Genomic DNA, 24,212 nt, shown 5'->3' on the forward strand with positions numbered 1-24,212 from the left:
ATACTGCTGGGGTCTAAGGAGTTTCTGCCCTATAATTTGGATTTCTAAACTGAGGAGCTTTAAGTAGAATACAATATAAGAGTCAGCATATAAGGAATTGCTATATAGTGTGTGCATCTAGTGATTTCTTTTTGTAAGTGTCTTATAAAAATATGATAAAATACACATAACAAAGTTTACCACTTTAGTTATTTTAGGTGGGCATTCAGTGATATTTTATTTTATTGTTTTTGAATTTACTTACATGGCATTCAGTGGTATTAAGAACATTCAGATCATTGTGCAACCACCACTACCACCATCATCCATCTACAGAACTCTTTACCTCTTACAAAACTGAAACTAGTACCCATTAGGCAATAACTCCCCATTTCTTTGTCCCCAACCACTGAAACCTAGTGATTTTAAATGAAAATTATGTTAAAATATTGTTATACACCCATAGAGAAGTATATGTTCATATCAAATTTATTAAAGTCTTAAATTAACATATAGAAATCCATATTACATATTTATTCTCTGCCCTATCAATTTTTCTTGGGAAATGAGGGTCCCTACACCTAGCTTGTCACTTTCCATGTACTACTTAAATTGATACATCCACCGGGGGCTCATTTTTCAATATTTCCAATATCTCAGTAATAGTTTCCAAATTTTTCACATTTTTCAAAGATACTTACTTTTTGGTAGTGCTTGGGATTAAACTCAGGGCCATGTGAATGCTAGGCAAGCACTCTACAATTGAGCAATACCCCTATCCAAGGACACTAACTTTTCTTGCTTTAATTTCAGACATTTACTTTCAAGATTTTTGTCATTATGGCACTTCACATTTAAAATGTTCCTGTTTCAGGCTGGGTAAAATATGGCACTCTTGTAAATCCCAGCTACCTGGGAGACAGAAATCAGGAGGATTAGGATTTGAGGCCAACCTGGGCAAAAAGTGAGCAAGACTATCTCAAGATAGAGCACATGCCTGTGATCCCAGTTATAGAGGCAGCATAGGTAGGAGGATCACAGTGTGAGGCCAGTTCCAGACAAAAAGGCAAGACCCTATCTGAAAGATAACTAATGCAAAAAAGTGCTGGAGATGTGGCTCAAGTGGTAGAGCACATGCCTAGATGTATGAGGCACTGAGTTCAATCCCCAACACCCCCCCCAAAAGTTCCTATTTCCTTATATATTTATCAAATTCAAACTCTGTGCCTTTTTTGGAGGGCAAATTTGGCTTTAATATTTACTGTCTTAATACACTTATATTGGGACAACAATAAAAATATCCTTAAAATGAAAGATTACTTCTTTTGGGGGGAGACACTACTGGGGGTTAAACTCAGGACCGTACCCTTATAGGTAGTAGCTATACCACTGCCACAGCCCAAACTGTGCCTTTTAATAAAATATTCTACATTTAAGACAAAAATTATTTGCCCATATATTTGTCAAATACTGTATTTTTGTCTGAGAATCTCTATGGCACCTGAGTTGCATTGATTTATTTAGGAATCAAATAATCTAACTTTCCATTTTATGTCAAGGGTACTTTATTATTATTAATATGTGAGTAGCTCTATCAACACTCCATCTCAAGGTATCAGTGAAGAAACCTACTTATTATGTTTTGCTTCCTTTTCAAAACCTCAGGCTGAAATTTCTCTGTAGTAATTGGTTTTAGCTTATAAGTTAGAACTTTTTTTTTCTTTTATTATTCATATGTGCATACAAGGCTTGGGTCATTTCTCCCCCCCTGCCCCCACCCCCTCCCTTACCACCCACTTCGTCCCCTCCCTCTCACCCCACCCCCTCAATACCCAGCAGAAACTATTTTGCCCTTATTTCTAATTTTGTTGTAGAGAGAGTATAAGCAATAATAGGAAGGAACAAGGGTTTTTGCTGGTTGAGATAAGGATAGCTATACAGGGCATTGACCTCACATTGATTTCCTGTGCGTATGTGTTACTTTCTAAGTTAATTCTTTTTGATCTAACCTTTTCTCTAGTTCCTGGTCCCCTTCTCCTATTGGCCTCAGTTGCTTTTAAGGTATCTGCTTTAGTTTCTCTACGTTGAGGGCAACAAATGCTAACTAATTTTTTAGGTGTCTTACCTATCCTCATACCTCCCTTGTGTGCTCTCGCTTTATCATGTGCTCATAGTCCAATCTCATTGTTGTGTTTGCCCTTGATCTAATGTCCACGTATGAAGGAGAACATATGGTTTTTGGTCTTTTGGGCCAGGCTAACCTCACTCAGAATGATGTTCTCCAATTCCATCCATTTACCAGCGAATGATAACATTTCGTTCTTCTTCACGGCTGCATAAAATTCCATTGTGTATAGATACCACATTTTCTTAATCCATTCGTCATTGGTGGGGCATCTTGGCTGTTTCCATAACTTGGCTATTGTGAATAGTCACAATAAACATGGGTGTGCAGGTGCCACTGGAGTAACTTGTGTCACAGTCTTTTGGGTATATCCCCAAGAGTGGTATTGCTGGATCAAATGGTAGATCAATGTCTAGCTTTTTAAGTAGCCTCCAAATTTTTTTCCAGAGTGGTTGTACTAGTTTACATTCCCACCAACAGTGTAAGAGGGTTCCTTTTTCCCCACATCCTCACCAACACCTGTTGGTGGTGGTGTTGCTAATGATGGCTATTCTAACAGGGGTGAAGTGGAATCTTAGCGTGGTTTTAATTTATATTTCCTTTATTGCTAGAGACGGTGAACATTTTTTCATGTGTTTTCTGGCCATTTGAATTTCTTCTTTTGAGAAAGTTCTGTTTAGTTCACTTGCCCATTTCTTTATTGGTTCATTAGTTTTGGGAGAATTTAGTTTTTTAAGTTCCCTGTATATTCTGGTTATCAGTCCTTTTCTAGTTGGCAAATATTTTCTCCCACTCTGTGGGTGTTCTCTTCAGTTTAGAGACCATTTCTTTTGATGAACAGAAGCTTTTTAGCTTTATGAGGTCCCATTTATCTATGCTAACTCTTAGTTGCTGTGCTGCTGGGGTTTCGTTGAGAAAGTTCTTACCTATACTTACTAACTCCAGAGTTATTTCCTACTCTTTCCTATATCAACTTTAGAGTTTGTGGTCTGATATTAAGATCCTTGAGCCATTTTGAGTTAATCTTGATATAGGGTGATATACATGGATCTAGTTTCACTTTTTTGCAGACTGCTAATCAGTTTTCCCAGCAATTTTTGTTGAAGAGGCTGCTATTTCTCCATCGTATATTTTTAGCTCCTTTGTCAAAGACAAGTTGGTTATAGTTGTGTGGCTTCATATCTGGGTCCTCTATTCTGTTCCACTGGTCGTCATGTCTGTTTTTGTGCCAGTACCATGCTGTTTTTATTGTTGTTGCTTTGTAATATAGTTTGAAGTCAGGTATTGTGATACCTCCTGCATTGTTCTTTTGACTGAGTATTGCCTTGGCTATTCGTGGCCTCTTGTGTTTCCATATAAATTTAACAGTAGATTTTTCAATCTCTTTAATGAATGTCATTGGAATTTTGATGGGAATTGCATTAAACATGTAGATTACTTTTGGGAATATCGACATTTTTACTATGTTGATTCTACCAATCCATGAGCATGGGAGATCTCTCCACTTTCTATAGTCTTCCTCAATCTCTTTCTTCAGAAGTGTATAGTTTTCCTTGTAGAGGTCTTTCACATCTTTTGTTAGGTTTACACCTAGGTATTTGATTTTTTTTGAGGCTATTGTAAATGGAATTGTTTTCATAAATTCTTTTTCAGTTTGCTCATTGTTAGTGTATAGAAATGCTAATGATTTTTCTATGTTGATTTTATATCCTGCTACCTTGCTATAGCTATTGATGATGTCTAGAAGCTTCTGAGTAGAGTTTTTTGGGTCTTTAAGGTATAGGATCGTATCGTCTGCAAATAGGGATATTTTGACAGTTTCTTTACCTATTTGTATTCCTTTTATTCCTTCTTCTTGCCTAATTGCTCTGGCTAGGAATTCCAGTACTATGTTGAATAGGAGTGGAGATAGTGGGCATCCTTGTCTGGTTCCTGATTTTAGAGGGAATGGTTTCAGTTTTTCTCCGTTAAGTATAATGCTGGCTGTAGGTTTGTCATATATAGCTTTTATAATGTTGAGGTACTTTCCTTCTATTCCTAGTTTCCTTAGAGCTTTTATCATGAAATGATGTTGGATCTTATCAAAGGCTTTTTCTGCATCTGTTGAGATGATCAAATGGTTTTTGTCTTTGCTTCTGTTAATGTGGTTTATTACGTTTATTGATTTTCGTATGTTGAACCTCCCCTGCATCCCTGGGATGAAGCCTTCTTGGTCGTGGTGAATAATCTTTTTGATGTGTTGCTGAATTCGGTTTGCCATTATTTTATTGAGGATTTTTGCATCAATGTTCATTAAGGAGATTGGCCTATAGTTCTCCTTTTTGGAGGTGTCTTTGCCTGGTTTTGGGATAAGTGTAATACTGGCTTCATAAAACGTGTTCAGCAGTTTTCCTTCCCTTTCTATTTTGTGGAACAGTTTAAGGAGGGTTGGTATCAGTTCTTCTTTAAAGGTCTGATAGAATTCAGCAGAGAATCCATCAGGTCCTGGACTTTTCTTTTTGGGGAGACTGGATTGCTTCTTCAATTTCATTTTGTGTTATAGGTTTATTCAGGTGATTAATTTCCTCTTGGTTCAGTTTTGGATGATCATATGTATCTAGAAATCTGTCCATTTCTTTAAGATTTTCAAATTTATTTGAATATAGGTTCTCAAAGTAGTCTCTGATTTCCTGGACTTCCATGGTGTTTGCTGTTATCTCCCCTTTTGCGTTCCTGATTCAACTAATTTGGGTTTTTTCTCTCCTTATTTTACTCAGGTTTGCCAGGGGTCTATCGATCTTGTTTATTTTTTCAAAGAACCAACTTTTTGTTTCATTAATTCTTTGTATGGTTTTTTTTGGTTTCTATTTCATTGATTTCAGCTCTTATTTTTATTATTTCTCTTCTCCTATTTGTTTTGGGATTTGCTTGTTCTTGTTTTTCTAGGAGTTTGAGATATATCATTAGGTCATTGATTTGGCATCTTTCAGTCTTTTTAATATATGCACTCATGGCTATAAACTTTCCTCTCAGGACTGCCTTTGCTGTGTCCCATAGGTTCTGGTAGGTTGTGTTTTCATTTTCATTGACTTCTAGGAACTTTTTAATTTCCTGTTTAATTGCATCAATGATCCATTCTTCATTAAATAATGAGTTATTCAGTTTCCAGCTGTTTGCATGTTTTTTGTCTTTACTTTTGTTGTTGAGTTCTACTTTTACTGCATAGTGATCAGATAGTATACACGGTATAATTTCTATTTTCTTACATTTGCTGAGACTTGCTTTGTGCCCTAGGATATGATCTATTTTGGAAAATGTTCCATGGGCTGCTGAGAAGAATGTATATTGTGTAGTGGTTGGATGAAATGTTCTGTAGACATCTACTAGGTCCATTTGATCTATTGAATATTTTAGATTTGGATTTCTTTATTGATTTTTTGTTTGGATGACCTATGTATTGATGATAATGGGGTGTTAAAGTCTCCCACAACCACTGTGTTGGCGTTTATACATGCTTTTAGGTCTTTCAGGGTATGTTTGATGAAATTGGGTGCATTGACCTTGGGTGCATACAGATTGATGATTATTATTTCCTTTTGGTCTATTTCCCCTTTTATTAGTATGGAATGTCCTTCTTTATCTTGTTTGATCAATGTAGGTTTGAAGTCTACTTTGGCAGATATAAGTATTGCTACTCCTGCCTATTTTCGGGGGCCATTGGCTTGGTAAATCTTCTTCCAGCCTTTCATCCTAAGCCTATGCTTATTTCAGTCAGTGAGATGGGTCTCCTATAAGCAACAAATTGTTGGATCTTCCTTTTTAATCCATATTGTCAAGCTGTGCCTTTTGGTGGGTGAATTAAGTTCATTAACATTAAGTGTTAGTACTGATAGGTATGTGGTGATTCCTGTCATTTAGTTGTCTTAGTTATTTGAAGGTTTGATTGTGTGTACCTAAATTGAGGTTACTCTCTACTTTCTTGCTTTTTCTTTTCCTGTGGTTTGGTGCTGCCTGTCTTTTCATGGTTAAGTTGGGTTTCACTTTCTGTGTGCAGAATCCCTTGAATAATCTTTTGTAGTGGTGGCTTTGTGGTCACATATTGTTTTAGTTTCTGCTTATCATGGAATACTTTTATTGCTCCATCTATTTTGAATGATAGTTTTGCTGGGTAGAGTATCCTGGGGTTGAAGTTATTTTCATTCAGTGCCCAGAAGATCTCACCCCACGCTCTTCTTGCTTTTAATGTTTCTGTTGAGAAGTCTGCTGTGATTTTGATGGGTTTACCTTTGTATGTTACTTATTTTTTCTCTCTTACAGCCTTCAATATTCTTTCATTAGTTTCTGAACTTGTTGTTTTAATGATGATATGTCGTGGGGTAGTTCTATTTTGATCTGGTCTGTTTGGTGTCCTGGAGGCCTCTTGCATCTGTATGGGAATATCTTTCTCTAGATTTGGGAAATTTTCCATTATTATTTTGTTGAATAGATTAAGCATTCCCTTCGCTTGCACCTCTTCTCCTTCTTCGATGCCCATGATTCTCAAGTTTGGTCTTTTTGATGGAGTTGGTGAGTTCTTGCATTTTCTTTTCACAGGTCTTGAGTTGTTTAATTAATAGTTCTTCTGTTTTTCCTTTAATTATCATTTCATCTTCAAGTTCTGAGATTCTGTCTTCTGTTTGTTCTATTCTGCTGGATTGGCCTTCCATTTTGTTTTGCAGTTCTGTTTCGTTCTTTTTTCTGAGGTTTTCCATATTCTGGGTAGTTTCCTCTTTAATGTTGTCTATTTTTGTCCTGAGTTCATTTATCCGTTTATTCATCATGTTCTCTGTTTACTTTGGTTTTTATACAGTGCTTCTATGGTTTCCTTATTTCTTCTTTTGCTTTTTTCAAATTCTCTATTTTTGTTGTCTTGGAATTTCTTGAGTGTCTCCTGTACATTTTGGTTGACCCTATCCAGTATCATCTCTATAAAATTCTCATTGAGTACCTGTAGTATGTCTTCTTTTAAGTTATTCTTGTGGGCTTCATTGGGTCCTTTGGCATAGTTTATCTTCATTTTGTTGGAGTCTGGATCTGAGTTTCTGTTTTATTCATTCCCCTCTGGTTCCTATACTAATTTTTTGCTGTGGGGAAACTGGTTTCCCTGTTTTTTCTGTCTTCCCATCATTGTCTTTGGTGTTGTTACTGTCCCTGTACTGTGTGCAATTAAGTATTTTCCAGCTTGTAATAATAACAATGGTAATATTTAGAATGGAAGTGTCAGCTGAGATGGAAAGCAAGAAGTTAAAGAAAAGGGGAAAACAAATACACAGACAAGAGGGAGAAAGCAGAACAAGGTTTCAGACAAGAAAGTTTCAAAGGTATAAACAGGAAGTGTTAGTGTACTAATTGACAGTAAGCTGAACAGACATTAGAGAGACAGAGAGAGGAATGAAAATCAAAAATAAAAAAAACAAAGATAAGAATAAAAATAAAAAATAAGTAAATGAAAGTAATATCTACATATAAAAATTAAAATAAAATGGAATATAGAAAATTAAAGAAAAAAACCAAAAAACCTCCAAGTTCAAATGCAATGAAGTTTCAGTCTTAATAATTTTGGTGTCCGTCTCAGTCTGCAATCCTGGAGATGGTGCCTCAGATGTTGTTCTGTAGTTGTCTCATCAAAGGGGACACATAAAGTAGAACAAAACTACACACACACACAAAAAAAGAAAAAAACCTCACCAAGTGTCCCAAGTACAAATGCAATACAGTTTCAGTAAGTTTTTCTTCTTGCAGGTGTAATTTGGTTGTTCTCTCATCAAAGGTAGGGAGAAAAAGGAAAAAAAGAGTCTGGAGACAGTTCTGAGAATGGTATCTGCAGCTGTGGCTTGCCTGCCCGCTGCTGTCAGCCTGCTGTTGCTGGAGGCATTGTTTATGCAGATCTCTGGGGTGAGCTTAGCCCTCACCTGGCCCTGCAGGCTTTGTTTATTCAGAGTTCTCCTGTGCGGGAGCCTCTGCTACAGGCTTTCCCCTTTCCAAGCACTGGGAAAGGTGACACTGCACCCGCATTGTCAGGCCTGCGTGTTTATTTACTGTTCATGTGGGAGGTGGGTCTTCCCCCCTCTCCTGTGGAGTTTTCCTCCCACCACCGCTTTCCCGCTCCTGCTTACTGGGCAGTGCTGCTGCTCCTGCCGGCCGCCATGTTTGTTTACAGTTCACGTGGGAAATGGGTCTTCCCTCCTCTCCTGTGGAGTTTTCCTCCCTCGTCCACTCTCACCAGCTTTCCAGCTCCTGGTTGCTGGGCCCGCCCCCGCTCCCGCCAGAGCCTCTCCAGCCCGCCTGGCTTGTTTATTTACAGTCCCGGGAAGGATTCCCTTCCCCCAATCTTCAGCGCTCAGGGCACCCCACCCTCTTTCCTGCGTGTCTTTATTGTTCTTATTGCTTATTATTCAGTTTCTCTTTTTTCCCGGGTGGAGGTCAGTCTGTCCAGGGGGCTATGCTGCTCTGGACCAGGCTTGTCTGTGGGGCTACCGCAGTACCGTGAAGCTCACCTGGTCCGCGTCTTCCCAAGCCGTATGGGCGCTGGCCACTGGCGGCCCCGGGGGCCCTCCTTGTTTCTCCATTTAATGTGAAGTGGAGATTCTCTGCACCGGCTGGAGGTGTGGAGGGGTCAAAGTTATGCCTCTTCTCAGTGATTATGCCTACAAAGTGTGTCTCCAGCATCTCTCCAAGATTTCACTATAGAAGGCTAGCTTTCTGCTTCCTCCCTCTAGCCGCCATCTTGGAATCCTCAATCGATTTGTGTTTGTGTTGCAGACAGAGGTTCCTAGTGATAGGGAATTGCCAATGCAAATAACTTCACAACTGAGAGAAAGATGCAGATATGCAAATTCTCAAGGCTCCATTTCCAACATAGTGCGGGTGTGGGTAATGTGGGCAGGCCGCACTCAACCTCCTTTCTCAACCTCTATTGCCCTTCCCCTTTTTGTTTGCAGCCATGCCATCCTCACAGTCAAGCACTGCCAAAAGCTGGATGTGAAGAATTCTACTAGATTGTTTTTATGTTTAGATGATTATTAAAATATTGTTGCATTTAGAAAAATGAGTCTTAATTTTTTTATGTTCAGGTAACACAGCTATTTTTACTTTCTAATTTTATTCTATTTGTTACTCTAAGTCAAATAGTCATTAAATGAATTTGCTTCCAAACCTAATCATTAAATGAATTTTCTTCCTAGCATAGTCAGAACCATTTAAATATGATATAGTATTATTGTTAAGTAGAGTTCTCTTTAGAGCAGTAAGTAGTCACTAACTTGATATTATTTGAGACATCTTTTTCTTCTTGTGTGCCACAGTGTCTAAATGTTTCACCATGATGTTGTTTCTTGTCAGATGGTTCTCCTTTAATGTGTGACTATCCATGGAAAAGGTGACTCCTCTCATTGTCAGTCACCAACTCCACTGTGTGTATGCTTTTACCCAGACCAATTATGAACAAAGGCACAGAATAGGGAAAATGAGGGAGGAGAAGGAGAAGGAGAAAAGGAAGGAGGGGGAAAGGTGAAGGGGGAGGAAGAGATGGAGAAACAAAAAAATGGGATGGGGAGGAAGTGTGGTATCAAGAACAAAGCCTTAAGTAAGTCAGCATTTTACCTCTTTCATTACTACCTCCTGTAAAATATTATTTACCTAATACTTGGAAAAAGTAAAGTGTGACCCTTGTTTCTCAGAATTTTCTTAAGCATGATCAGCAAGCATTTATTGTATGCCTCTCTATGCTACACAGGACATCACATGAATTATACCTACTGCTCAAACCAATCCTATTTTATTGATGAGGAAATGAGGCTAGAAAAATTTGGTGACTTCCTGAAGGTCAAGCAGCTCGTTACTGTCTTTTGGATTGCTGAACATAGGATCCTAAACACTACATTGCACTTATTCTTAGGGATATAGGGGATGCTGAAGGATTTTAAGAAAAGGATTGATATGATCACATTGTTTTTTTTTTTTGAAAGATCATGGTAGCTATGAACAGATTGAAGAGAAATAAGACTAGCATCAGACTACGAAGTAAGAAAACTATGGCAAGTACCTAGGCAAGACCTGAATTTTGCTCAGCAGATAGACATAGGAATGAAAAGGAGTGGATAGACTAAAGCATTATTCGGGAGTGGGCAACAACAGGAGCTGGTTAGGTTAGGAAAAGGTCAAGGAGAAGCTCTGGGCTTCTGATTTGGGCAACCAGATAGATAGTAATTGCTATTCATTAAGACAAGAACACAGAAAGAGGATTAGTTTGGAACTAGGTATGTGTGGCCAAGTAAGTGGACATGAGTATGTGGGAGGAGAAAAGAGAGAATGCAGAGTCTCAGACACAAGGGTTTGGTGTGTTCACAGGAGCATGTCTAAATACAGACATCCAATCGATAGCTTGCTCTCTTGACCTAGAGCCTAAGCAAAAATTTTGGACTGAAGACATAAATTTAAAGGTTATTGAGATATAAATGGAAAGTAGATGAGATCACACTGGAAGAAGGTACAAATTGAGAAGAGAAGACCCAGGACCAATCACTGATGAAAAAAGGCAGAAGACTGATAAGGAACAGGTAGAGGTGGAGAAAAGGCAGCAGAGACAGAGTGACAGCCCAGAAGTACAGAAGGATGAAGTTTCAGAAGGGAGGAACAGAAAGCTGTGTTGGCCATTGTAACATTACTGAGGAGTCAAGTGTGGGGAGAGGAGTTGGATTTAGCACTGAGGAGATTCTTGGTGATAAGCAGGCAATAGAATAGTGGAGAGAAGCTGGAATTCAGTCTTCTACCCAGTAACTAAATTGACACATAGCATCATGCAAATCCTTACTTAAGTTAGAGAAAAGTAAGCTTAATGCATCTTCCTATGAATATTATAATTACTTTTATGATTCCAAATCTGTTGTGTAGTCCCTAAAATCATTCAATCTTTATGCTTCATTTGGTAATTTTTTTTCATTCCTGGAGGCCATTTGATTCTGATTTTACAATCTGATTTTTTTGTTTCAAACTTGATGATGATATTCTTGACAAAAGCAGTATGATTTTGAGATGTTAAGAGAGTCATGATCTTTTTTTTCTTACAGGTGCTCTCTGAGAAAGGAAGCAAAGAAAGAGCAGGTAAGTCTCCACAATCAACTGTGTTTTACTGTTTATTTATAAGAGCTGTTGAAAAGCCTTGCTCATCCTTATACATTTAAGCATGCTGTTGGTATTGCTGAATCATTAATAGAAAGCTGATGGTTGCAGTATGTTGTTAAATCCGAATATTTCCCACATCTTGAACACTGGATCAGTTCACTTCATTTTTCTCTAGTCCATTGTGTTGTGTGTTCATTCTCATTTAGTAAAGTTGGTCCATACAGAGAAATTTCTTTGCATATCTAGTCTTCATCTTGAAATGTATGTTATAGATTAGGCAGGAATTAAAGAAAAGATTATACCTGTATTAAGACATCTGTTCAGAGAGAAGTCCTCTTGAGAATGAGACATGCATGGGGGTAGCAATTGTCATTTGCATGGATTTTGCATTTGGAAATGTTCTGTGTGATTCCAAATATTTAGCATCTATCTTAATTTACTGTATTTCTTATTTTAATGACTTTGTAAAGTAACAGCTAACAACTCCCCAAATCACCACTTTTTACTAGTCTTTAATAGCTACTATTTACTACTAGTTTGAACAGTCATTGTGGATAGAACATTCTGAAATCTCCTCATCAACCTTTGCTTCATAAGGTCATTTATATACTTTTGCATAGAAAAGAACTACTTCAAAACCCTGAGTATGATTACACTATGTATATTCTTTGAACCTTGAAAAGTAGGGGCTTTTGAACTGGTTCAATATGAAAGTTAAAACTTCTCTTCATTTTTATCACTTAAAGACTGACTTTAAATAATTCTGTCAAATAAAGCCTCTAAAAATAATTGTCTAATGCTACTTTTATCTGCATTAGTAATCATCATTATTTCTATTTTATATATTCATTTTTCTATCATTCATTGAGAACCAGTTTTAGCACTGTATTCAAAAACTCAAGATATTCTCAGCTTCAGTTTCTGTTAAAATCAGCATTGGATCCTTGGGACATAAAGTAGTCCATCCTTTTGCATTCTAGTTTCAGTTATCTGAAGTCAATCTTAGTCTGAAAATATTAAATGAAAAATTCTAGAACTAAACAAATAATGTTTTAAATCATAAACAGTTCTTTGTAGTCTGATGAGATCTTATTTTCCCCACTATATCCTGCCCAAGACATGATTATTCCTTTGTCCTCTGTATTTATAATATGTACACCACCCTCCCACTAGTCACTCAGTAACTTTTTCAATTATCTGATTGTCATGATATCACAGTGCTTGTGTTCAAATAACCCTTATTTTGCTTAATAATAGACAAAAGTGCAAGAATAGTAATGTTAACATTTTTATTATAGTATATTGTTATAATTATTCCATTTTATTACTTATTGCTATTAATATCTTACTGTGTCTGATAAATTAAGCTTTCTCATGGTTATATATGAATTGGAGAAACATAATATATATGTAATATATCATATATCTATATGATTCAGTACTATCCATGGTTATAGGCATCCATTAGGGTTTGAATATCCATATTCCCACAGATAAGGGGAGACTACTGTAGTCATCTGCCATTTTTCCAGCTCCTGAGAAAATCTGCAAGGAGACCTTTACATTGGACCACCAGGCAAAACAAGTAGCTGGAACTTTGTCATGAAATGTCTTTAGTCAGTGTGCTGGGCCTACCTCACTAAAATAGCCAAACAGAATTTGTTCCTGCCATTCATGAAAGACTTGTAGCATCATATGCACATAATCTTGTCCATAGCCTCATTTGTATTTGGGACTTTAAGCCATATTTAACCTTCTACCACCTGACAGTTAAGAGGGAAATAAGCAAAGCTCTTCTTTTAAATTGTACAAATGTGTCTAAATAGTACATTGCACCATAAGTAGAACACTCTGTGCTTTGTCTCCCTTGTTGAGATTCCAACCTAAATTCAAGGAGTTGATATTGCATTTGCTTAAGCAAAGAATGTGCTTCACTCCAGAAATGACTAAATGTGGACTTTGCACAAATGACCAGACACAAGTGTTTCCCCCAGAGAACTGATAACTAAAATGGGATAGATCTATTTTCTTCATGTCATAAGAATAAAACTTACTATAACTAAAGAATATTTTTCATCATATAAAAGCTACAATAGAGAAAGTAAGAAACAGCAGCAGTTCTCACCTGGTCAAAAATGACAAGTATTTACTAACCAATTAAATCTCCATGAGGAAATTTAGCCATGGTGGCTCTGACATGGTGTGATAGTCCTAGTTTATATGTGAAATTCATCTTTGAGTGATCAGGTAGCATGCCTGGGAACTCAGACCACCAGAGACTGAATTTTTTTTAGCTACTTAACCACTCTGCTATTTAGTTTTTCATTTTGGCAGGGGAAAAAAATTGAATAGGCAAGCAAGCCAGCAAAAACTAGAAAAGTCAAATCAATTTTCACATAAATATTTATGGAAAGTGCTCTGGGAGTAGGAAATATTGTTGAAGGATGTCGGAGAGCAATTTTTCTGCATGCATAAATCAGAAAAGAATTTTTGAAGCCTAATTCAAATCTCCAAATATAAGAGGTCTCTGACTTTGCATTTTTCAGTTACAGTTCTCTTTTTTAACCTTGTCTTTCAAATTAAAAAATTACTAATTTAAAATTTTGATGGTCATTCCTTCCTATTATTTCTAAAATGTAAAGTTAGCTCCCTTCATTTTTAACTTGGTTTCCCTTCATTTCTTCTTGCTGGGATTATACGAGATCTTCTCTGCAGGTTTTACTAGAAATGCAATATGGTTGGCAGACTGAGGAAGCACTCAAAATATACAGATGTAAGATGAACTGTGACATGGGAAAAGAATGTGGCTTTGACTCAAGTCCACTGCTTATTCTTGTAAAGTGATTCCTGATGATTCTTTCTCATGTTTAAAACTGCCTGATCCATGCTTTCCTCTGGTCTCATTCACTGATTAGAGGTAAATGTGGAACCTAATGTAAAAGAGAGTTAAAGCAAAAAAGCATAGGCTATAAGATCAATCATTTTTTCCTTTCACTAATAGATTACAAGAGAACATCACTAAACTACACTTTTAAGTATAGTTTTCTAAGGAGTTGAAACTATCCAATGGAACCAAAAGATCTCAGATTCATGATGGAAGAAAGATCTTCTTAGCAACAATGGCATAAATTACCTGTTTCTGCCTATCATGCAGTGGTTTTTGGTAGACAAGAAGTAGAAATGAATGATTCAATTATTATAAACAAAAAATTCACCATGGATTATACCTAGTCTTTCACCAGAAGTTAATTGTCGTGACAAAGGCCTGATCCCAAGAGATTCTTGCTACCCTTTATTCATTCCATTTTGAAATTATAACTTGAATTATAACACTTAACTCATTAAGTGTTTATTGAACAGCTACTCTGTTTACATCACTGTGCAGGGCATTAGCAATACAAGACTAATAAAATGAAATTATTCTTTCTTCAAGAAAAAATTATCTAACTTAAGTCCTCTCTTCAAATTTCTTCAGTGAAACCAAAGTCTTTCAGTAAAGTTGTGACTATTTAATGAAATTTACAATAATTTAGTAACATTCTTAAATTGTGATTTCCTTTTAGCTACATAAAAAGAAAATTAGCATACTGTGACAATATACCCACATGAGGCAAAACAAAAGCAAGAGGAGTCTTATTTTATCTGATTTTAATTAGTGTGAATCTCTATCTTGACATTCATGTGTCACATAAAACTTAACTTTATAAAACTAGTTAAATGACAGTCTTCCCACCATATTTGAATTGTGCCAGTTTATTCTATTGAAAGTTGTTCTAAGTTCTTAGTTACTCGCCTCTTAAGTTGCCAATTTAAATACAGACAGGAAAAAGGAGAGTGTTTTCTATCCACCATTCCTACCTCTCAAAGCTGGAATTCATGATCTTTTGAGGAAATTCCTCAAATGTCTACAGAAGAGCCCTGAGGAGCAGGGCAGTTAAGGAAGTTGCCAGTCAGCAAGTATGAAATTTATGTTTGACCTTAAAATTTCAGATGACTTGCCTTGCTGTTACTTCTGCCTCAAATGCTTGTCCCTAACTTTCAGCATAGCTTTCTCCTTCCCATAAAGCCAAGATGCCACCAGTTTTAAAAATACAAACAACAAACCAGCCTTCTCTTCCCATTCTAGCTGAAGATGTGGCCACTTCCCCAGTTGTTTTCTATTACTGCAATCTCTGGCTCCTTCAGAACACTTGTGAGAATTTCTTGTGTTCTTTTTTTCTCTCTCTCTCTCCATTCCTTCCCTCTCCTTCCTTACTTCCTTCTCCTCCTCCTTCCTTCTCACCCCTCCTTCCTTCTTTTCCATTAGACCAGAAAGACCATGTCTTGCTTATTATTTTATCCCTTGCACTCAGCAGACTGCTATTTCATAGCAGGAACTAAAAAACATCTGCAGACTAAATGAACCCCTGCATAATTATTTTGTATGAATATAATTGTGTGCCCTACAGAAAAGTATATGAAACAGGAAGTTCATGGTGTTTATCCAGTGGCTTGGTGGTCTCTTGGGCTGCTGCTGAAAGCCTCCTGGCTTGAGGAGGGTAAGTCTAGAATAGTACAGGAAGATAGAAGCCAAGCATTTATTGAGTACCTACTGTGTGCCAAGCAAGCATTATGAAACACATTTCATGTATATTAATTCATTCAATCCTCAGAACAGCCCTGTAATGTAGGAGGTATTGTCTTTAGTATATTACACATAAAGCAGTGAGAGTCAAGAAGGTCAAATTGCTCAATAAGTGTGTGTGCTGGAATTTGTGTTTGCTTCTATTGGATTTCTAAACTCATGAACTGCTCACTAAGCAAATATACCACCAAAGAATATGGTGGGGGTTACTAGTTGCTCCTGTTTGTCCACAAACCTCTACTACTGTGCTTTATGTACTCATAAATTTCTTGAGTAGACACTATATTTCATTTTGAGGAATGTAAATAAGAAAAGACAATGTCATCCCTCAAGGGACTCATAGTTAACAGAAAGAGAATAAAGAAAACTAATACATAGAAGGATCAAACACACACAGGTATTTGCTATTATATTTCTACAGTTTAGATTCTGAACATGACAGGAACATAGGGTCCTTAAAATCAAGGGCACATTATTTTTGCAATTGTGATTAATGAACTTTTACTTATATACCCCTTATAAATGGTAATTGCTGGTGAAAGCATGAACTCTGGAGACCAAAACTATAGCAGTGCAAGCATTTGGATCTTATCATTGCCTCCAGAGTGTCTTAGAAGAAGCTAGACCAGAGCAAAACTCTAAGTACAGCCAATCCCTACCTGGTTTCCCTCTCCTGTGTTATTCTGGAAGACAAGGCCCATTCCTCCAGAGGGTGAGAGACCTTGAAAAGATGAGATCATGACTGGAAAGCAGAAAAGTAGAAAGCAATTACTATATCTGGTAGATAATTTGTTGACAACAGAGAAAGAAAACTATGTTGTTAAAAGAATCCTTCTCTAATAATCATTTATTTCTTCAGTGAGAAGAAACACTGGAGCGTCAATTTGTTTGGTTGTTCAGAGACATTTATTGCAAATAGTAGACATTAGCAGAAAAACATCCTTTCAGACTTACTTCTTATTTGTTTCACTATCTGAAAGGAAAAAATAAAAATTTCTATTCAGTAAAAACATGATTTTATCTTGTTGTATAACGTCTAAAAATGAGTCTCTGCTTTTATTTTGCATATTAAGTTATAAAACAAAATAAATTTAATGCTGAGAATAAAACTGTTTCATTTTTTAGATTCTACAATATACTTACTGCTCTAATATTTAAGATCAGTCAATGTTCATTTATATTTTTCTTGAAACAAAATAGAGAAAATATGAGACTTAAAAGGCAACCATAAGTTTTGCTTTTGAAATTGCTTTTTATAAGTGTGTTATATTCAAACATAAAATTTTGAAAGTACCACTCATGTGGTGATTTCATGTAAATAAATATAGTCCCATAGAAAATTTTAAATTGCCCACCATATGGAATGCAGTATTACTACTCTGCTGATGAATAACTTTGGTATAGATTTATCTCAAGCAATGAATTCAGTCTTTGGAAATCCTGGTAGATCAAAATTATTTCAGGAAAGCAATGAAAGACAGCTCCCTGTATAGCTATCCTTATCTCAACTAGCAAAAACCCTTGGTCCTTTCTATTACTGCTTATACTCTCTCTTCAACAAAATTAGAGATAAGGGCAAAATAGTTTCTGCCTGGAAGCAAGGGGTTGGGGGGGTAAGGGAGGGGGCAGGAGGAAGGGGGGAGAAATGATCCAAACATTGTATGCTATTATGAATAAAATTTAAAAAATTTTTTAAAAATGATTTCTCATAGGCTCGGATTGCTATGTGAAGCTCTGCCTTCCCCTAGGCTGCCATGCAAATGTCCTTTTGAAAATGTGGATCCTTTTAAGAAGTACTGGTTTAACTGAGCATATGTTAAAAAAAAGAAAAAGATATTTTCCCCACATAATTTTTCCTGTAACTAATCATTAAATATTATTCTATTAAGTCCTGTTTATTTATATTTTTTTCTTTGTTAACATCTTTCTCTAAGAAGAAGGAAAGATTCCAAACTTATATTAGAATATAGGCACTGTTAGCAAAATTTAGAAAGTCATTGTGGGTTCCTCTTTTCTCCTCTTTCTCCCAGCATCAGAACCTTCCAACCAAAATCTTCTAATAGTGGAAATAAGCCACTACCTCTCCTTTTTTTTTTTTTTTTGGCCAGGGTCTTTATCCCTGCTATTGTTCCTTGAGTACACCTTGTTCTTTTATCCTCAGAGACATGATAACAAAGTGTACCAACTTTTACATCTGGCAAACTCCTCCACAGGATCCAGAGGCCAGCTCAGAGACTGATTTCTCCATTGAACTTGTTATGGCCTCTGTCATTGACCCTGTAACATTCTATAATTTCTGCTGTAAGCTTCTAGAGGCAGGCACCAGGACTGAGGTTCTTTGTGTCTCTGGTACCCATCACATTTTAAACCTACAATGAAGTTTTTGAATGAATTAAATAGTTATTCATTTTATATTTGCAACAGCCCCATGAGATAAGCAACATAGATACCTTGATTTTATAGAACTTGAGATTAATAGACTTTAAATGAGTGATCAAATTTTATACATCTATTAACTGGCAAACAAAAACTGAGACCCATACTTTACTGAAATAACTTCCTAGCACTATAGTATTTGCTTGCTGGTTCACTTTTATTGTTCAAAAATTTTATTCCCATGATTTAGCTTTAAGATTGTTTATTTGAAAAGATATATATGTAGTTCACAACTGTATAAAAAATATAACCTGCAAATAGGGCCCAAATATGTAATTTAAAATATCCTTTAAGCTAAAAAAAAAGAGGAATAAGTGAAATTAATTTTAACATTTTATTTAGCCTAAATCTCTAAAATGATGTTCTAGTTTATAATCAAAATTAAAATTTCTAAGATATTTCTCATTCTTTTTTATGCTAAGTATACAAAGTCTGGGTATATTTTGCACTTACAGCACATCTTAATTCAGACCAGCTACATCTCTAATAGCCACATATGGCTAGTGGCTACCATTTTGAACAATGCAGCTGCTATTTGGTATGGCCCTTGTGGAGAGCAATATTGAGTGAATCAATTTCAAGTACTATTGTCATAGCATGGCTAGTGAAATTCAGTGTGCCAACAGTGTGGGTTATAGTATTTTTCCCTCTGTCCTTGTGATTGAAAATATTGGTATTGATTATTGATTTCCTTGATGGATATAGTGAAAGCCCTCTTTCCTTCTTTTGTAATCCTTTACATTTTACATTTGCTTATACAAAACTGAAGAGAATTGTTCTTTTGGAGGCAGAACACATGGGCATTAGAGATGGACAGGCCTGCATTTTACCCTAGGCCCCTGTTACTTACTAACCTTGTAATAGAGAGCAAGTCACTAATCTGTTTAACTCTCATGTTCCTTAACTGTGAAAATGGATAGCAACTTTCTTATTTGGCATAATTATTAGACAGGTTATATAAGGTAATAGATGGAAAGTTCTAAATATGATGCCTGTACATGGTCAATACATGTAGCTATTGCTTTCATTTTTATTATTGATATTAATTAGTTCTAAACAAAGTTCACATAATCATCTCCATCTATGACTTTTATTTACTGAGTACCTAAATGATATACAAGAAAGCATTTTACTGGTGAATTAAAGTCTATAAACTGAAGATAGAGGGAGAAACCAAGGGGTTCTAAATTTTAAGGTATCATAACCCATTCTTTATGTGTAATCTTGGGTAAATCACATTGTATTTCCTCACATTTTCCTCTGAATAAATGAATACATTCCATTTATTGTTATGAATAACAAGAAATGAATACATTTACAATAAATGAATACATTCCATTTATTGTTATGAAAGGAAATTTACAGATGTCAAAAACATGTAATATCAAAAACCCACATGCCTCAAGAATAATAAATGAAATAAAAAATGATTATGTATTTGATGGTTCTGCATCAGAAGATATCGTGAACTGCTCTGATGCTTATAATGAATAGTTTAGGATTTAAAAGAAGTAAAAATATAGAAAGTCATTTGGTGAAAGAGTTATAGGTAAGTGATGTAGTGGAGATTTGGGTGGAACTGGAATAAAATAAGGATTGGGATGAGTGATAAAAGACAGACTTGTAAGTGTGTGAGAAAAAGCAGAAAATAACTTTAATTAAAGTAATGCTAAAACTAATGTCAACTGTCAATGTGGAGAAAATGAGAATGTTTGATATGTCTGCAAATGAGTGGGGCTTTATTTATGTATGGTGTTACAATAATTAATTTCTTACCTTATAGCAGGGACAGAGTAGAAACAAAGTAGCACCAAAAATATATCTCCTTCATGAAACCCTTCCAATTATTTAAAGGCATTGAACAGAGAATGGATTAGAAAAATGAACTCTATTAGAAGAAGCTATAGAGAAATTGAATAATTGATCTATGGGAATACTATTGAAAAACTTAAATAACCCAAAACTAAACAGATAGTTTAAACATAGATTATCATATTCAACATTTGAAAGTAATGACAAAATAGAAATGCAATAAAATGGCACACAATAAAAATGACAATTATGCCATTTACCAATACAAATACATGTTAATACTGATGTTAAATTGGCAATCCCAATACCATAAATGACTTTATCCTTGGTGACATGATTTTCTGTTGTGGTAAGCAACTCCTCACAAAGTTACAGCCAGGACTTTACAGTCTTCCCACAATCTACATGGTAAACTATGTTGGAAAAATGAGTATGTATTACAACCACATAAAAACTGCTGTCTATTTGTATATAAAATGGAATTAGAGTCTAGTGTCAGAAAAGCTCAGATGATACATCATTTGGAAACCAGATAGAATGCAGAGCAGTTCTTCACTATGCAGTCCTGCCCTATGGTTTTCTGGAAAGTCAGAGTATTTACTGGCCCCTGGCCACTAAGTTCCAGTAGAAAAGCCCAGTCATTGCAATGAACAAAAATATCTCTATCCCCTCATTTTTTCCCAAGTGTTCACATTCTAGGAGGTGTGGGATCTCCATGAGAACCATCAACTTTGAGAGGAAGAGTACCCAGTCAATCAAGGCTTTTCACACACATATACCCATGTAGTAGCATGACTGGAAGAGGAGTAACTCCTGGAATGGGACTGAGTACAAATTTCTACCTGTTCCATGAATTGTGTGTTGCCTACCTTGGTGTGCCAGTTCTGACAGTTCTTGGACACTTCAAATGCTTACTGGATACACCCATGCTTGCTTATAGGTAGCTTCACAAAAATCATCTGAGTAGGAAGGACAAGCAAGGCATTCATGATGTCTGCACAACTTGCTAAAGAATAAACCATCAAATTTGTATATGATGCATATCTATGGTTCCATTTGAATGATTACATATTCAGCACCCCTTCCATCCATAGGGGATAGGTTCCAAAACCTCAGGGGATGCCTAAGACCACAAATAGCATCAAAGTCTATAAATACTGTTGTTCCTATACATACATACCTATGATAAAGTTCCATTAATAAATTAGGCTCAGTAAGAGATTAACAATAATGACTAATAATAAAATAAGAATAATTATAATGATGTATTGTATTAAAAGTTATGTAAATATGGCTTCTCTCTCAAAAGGCCAAGACAAATATTAATGTACATATTAATATTTTCATACTGCAGTTGACTGTGGGTAGCTAAAGCTGCAGAAAGTGACATCTTGGACAAAGAGGAACTATTGTGTGATGTTATTTCTTTTCATTGAGCTCTTGCATAAAATGAGATCACAATTTTTGTTCATCTTTTGAGAGTTTTAATGAAGTTTGAGGGCTTCTGGTATGTATTCTTAGCTCTAAAATTTCACATCAAACTCAACCTGTCATTTGATAGCAGGCTGCAATTCAATTAACAAATCCTCAGATATGGATGGAATTTTTAATTCACCTTTTACAGTCATCTTGCAGTTGTGGAAGCAAACTACATTCTCTACTGGAAAATTCACTAAAGGTAAGCTTGTCAGACTATGCTTATTTTAAGTAATGTTGCAAGATTCTAAAATGTACAATTGATCTTTCTAATAATGTGCAAGATAAATATGGACTTCTACGTGTAAAAATACATCCACTACTGTTTATGGTGGTTTTGATTAGTAATTCTGTAGCTCCCCATAACCCACAGAATGAAATCCAGAAACTTTGTCCATTAAAGGTGCTAAGAAGTCCACCTACCACTCATCAACCCCAAACCCCTCTACTGGCAGCCTGCACTTCTTTTTTCACAACTGTCACACAGGACAGATACAGGAGACCCTAGGCTTGCCAGTGAACCCCTACTTGGCCAGTTAAAATTATTTCACTTTCAGAATCAAATTTTTCATAAGTCCAAAGCTAGGGATATTAAATATAGTAACACACATAGAAATAGAATGTTTAGCACAGACTCGGTGTGCAATAGGTATTCTGTAAGTATAAGATCCCTTTTAAGGTTTTCATCTCGCAACATAGAAAATGACTGTCCTTGAGACCAGTCCCAATTCCTATTCTCTGAAAATTTCCAAATTGGCTAGGAGAGATTCCGTAGCTCAGAGCTTCATAACTGGTAAGCAAAAGAACAAAGATTCCAATTTAGGGATTCTGGCTCTAAAGTCTGTTTCTTTGCATATTTTTTAAAATCTTATACTTCACATAGCATACAATTTACCAATTTAAAATGCACATGTCAATAATTTTTACTATATTCACAGAGTTGTACAACTATCACCATAATCAGTATTGAACATTTTCATCACTACAGAAAGAAATCCCTCACTTTAGCAAATCAATACCCATTTCCCCCTCAATTTTACCTCTCAGTGGGCCACTGATCTACTTTCTCTTTCTGTGAATTTCTCTATTCTGGAAATTTTATATAAATAGGATATGTAGTGTGTGGTGTTTGTATGAGTGACTATACTCTCAGCATAATGTTTTCAGAGTTCATTCATGCTGTAGCATGTATCATACTTCATTTCTTTTTATTGCTGAATAATACTCCACTTATTACAGTGAGTTTATATACTAAGCTTATGAACATTTGGTATTATGAATAATGCTGCCATGGACATTTATCTACATGGTTTTGTGTGAACATGTTTTTTTTTTCCTGAGATAATTTTGTGTTTAAGTTTTTGAGGAAGGACCAAACTATTTTCCAAAAGTGACTGAACCAGTTTAAATTCCCACCAGCAATGATCCAACTTCCCTACATCCTCCAACACTTTATTATTTTTTTATTATAGCCACTTCAGTGGATTTGAAATAGTATTGCACTTTAACTTTGATTTATGTTTTTCTAATGACTAATAATGTTTAATATCTTTTCATGTGCCTCTTGGGTTATCTTTTTTAAATGTTGAGTTATAGTAGTTGTCATATACTCTTTTATATGATTCATTATCAGAGATGATTTACAAATATTTCCTCCCATTTTTGGCTGTCTTTTCACTCTCTTGATAATGCCCTTTGGAGTATAAATTTTAAAAATTTTGATGCATTCCAATGTATCTGGCTTTTTGCATGTTTTTGGTGTTATGTCTAAGAAGGCTTCATAGCCCCAAATCATAAAGATTTACTTCTAGTCTTCTAAAAGTCTTGTAGATCAGTGATTCATTTAGGATTTAATTATTGTGAGGAAGAGGTCTAATTTTATTCTTTTGCTTGTGGATATCCAATTGTCCCAGCATTACTTGAAAATATTGTTAGAATATCAATAATCTAGTTGAAAATGAGGCTGCATTTCTGTCATTTCTATCAGATGCCCTCATGCTCATAGGCTACATTTTCTCCGTCATCTATACAGGTTCTTAAATACCTTGTTATATGCTTCGAGCTTATCTGAAATAAAGTTCCCCATGTCATTTGTCTAACAAACTCCTCTTCTCTCTTAGACTAGCTCAAATGAAATCTACTTTGTCAAGTCATTGAGACTTTACTACCAAAACATTATGTAGTCTTTTTAAATGTTTTACTTTTTATACCAGATCAATAGCTAGTTTATTGGCAGTTCCTCTGGGGTTTTTTCCTCTTTAATTCTCCTCTTTTTCTTCAGACACCTGGCACAGTGGCTAACACATAGTAGACACTATGGACATGAATCTGTTGAACTGAATTAATAAAAACAGCCTTGTCCAGGAATTTTGGTGCCTACCATCAATCCAAGAAGAGCCTAAAGAAATCAAGCATTTAATAAATATGAAAATTAATATAAATGAAAACTGTAACCCACAGCAAAAACATTATCATTTTCTCATTTCTCTGATAAATTTCCTGCAGATTTATCATTGCTATAGCACTGTGAAGAACAGAGAAAGCTACTGAAAATTTTAGAGAACAATAGAATGTTTTTGAGTGATTGCACTTTTCTGATGTATCCTACAGACTGCATTA

General features: G+C 35.7%; 1 protein-coding gene across 2 annotated transcripts in view; it reads left to right on the forward strand.

Annotated features, from left to right (window-relative positions):
• Positions 1 to 24,212, forward strand: part of Stard13 (StAR related lipid transfer domain containing 13) — a 528,094-nt gene that overhangs the window by 226,422 nt on the left and 277,460 nt on the right. For both annotated transcript variants that reach the window (XM_074043562.1, XM_074043563.1), the window contains exon 3: positions 11,191 to 11,224. In XM_074043562.1, coding sequence (XP_073899663.1) covers positions 11,191 to 11,224 — 34 coding nt within the window. The remainder of the gene's footprint in view (positions 1 to 11,190; positions 11,225 to 24,212) is intronic.

The sequence above is a fragment of the Castor canadensis genome, chromosome 10, assembly GCF_047511655.1.
Source record: "Castor canadensis chromosome 10, mCasCan1.hap1v2, whole genome shotgun sequence".
Lineage (NCBI taxonomy): Eukaryota > Metazoa > Chordata > Mammalia > Rodentia > Castoridae > Castor > Castor canadensis.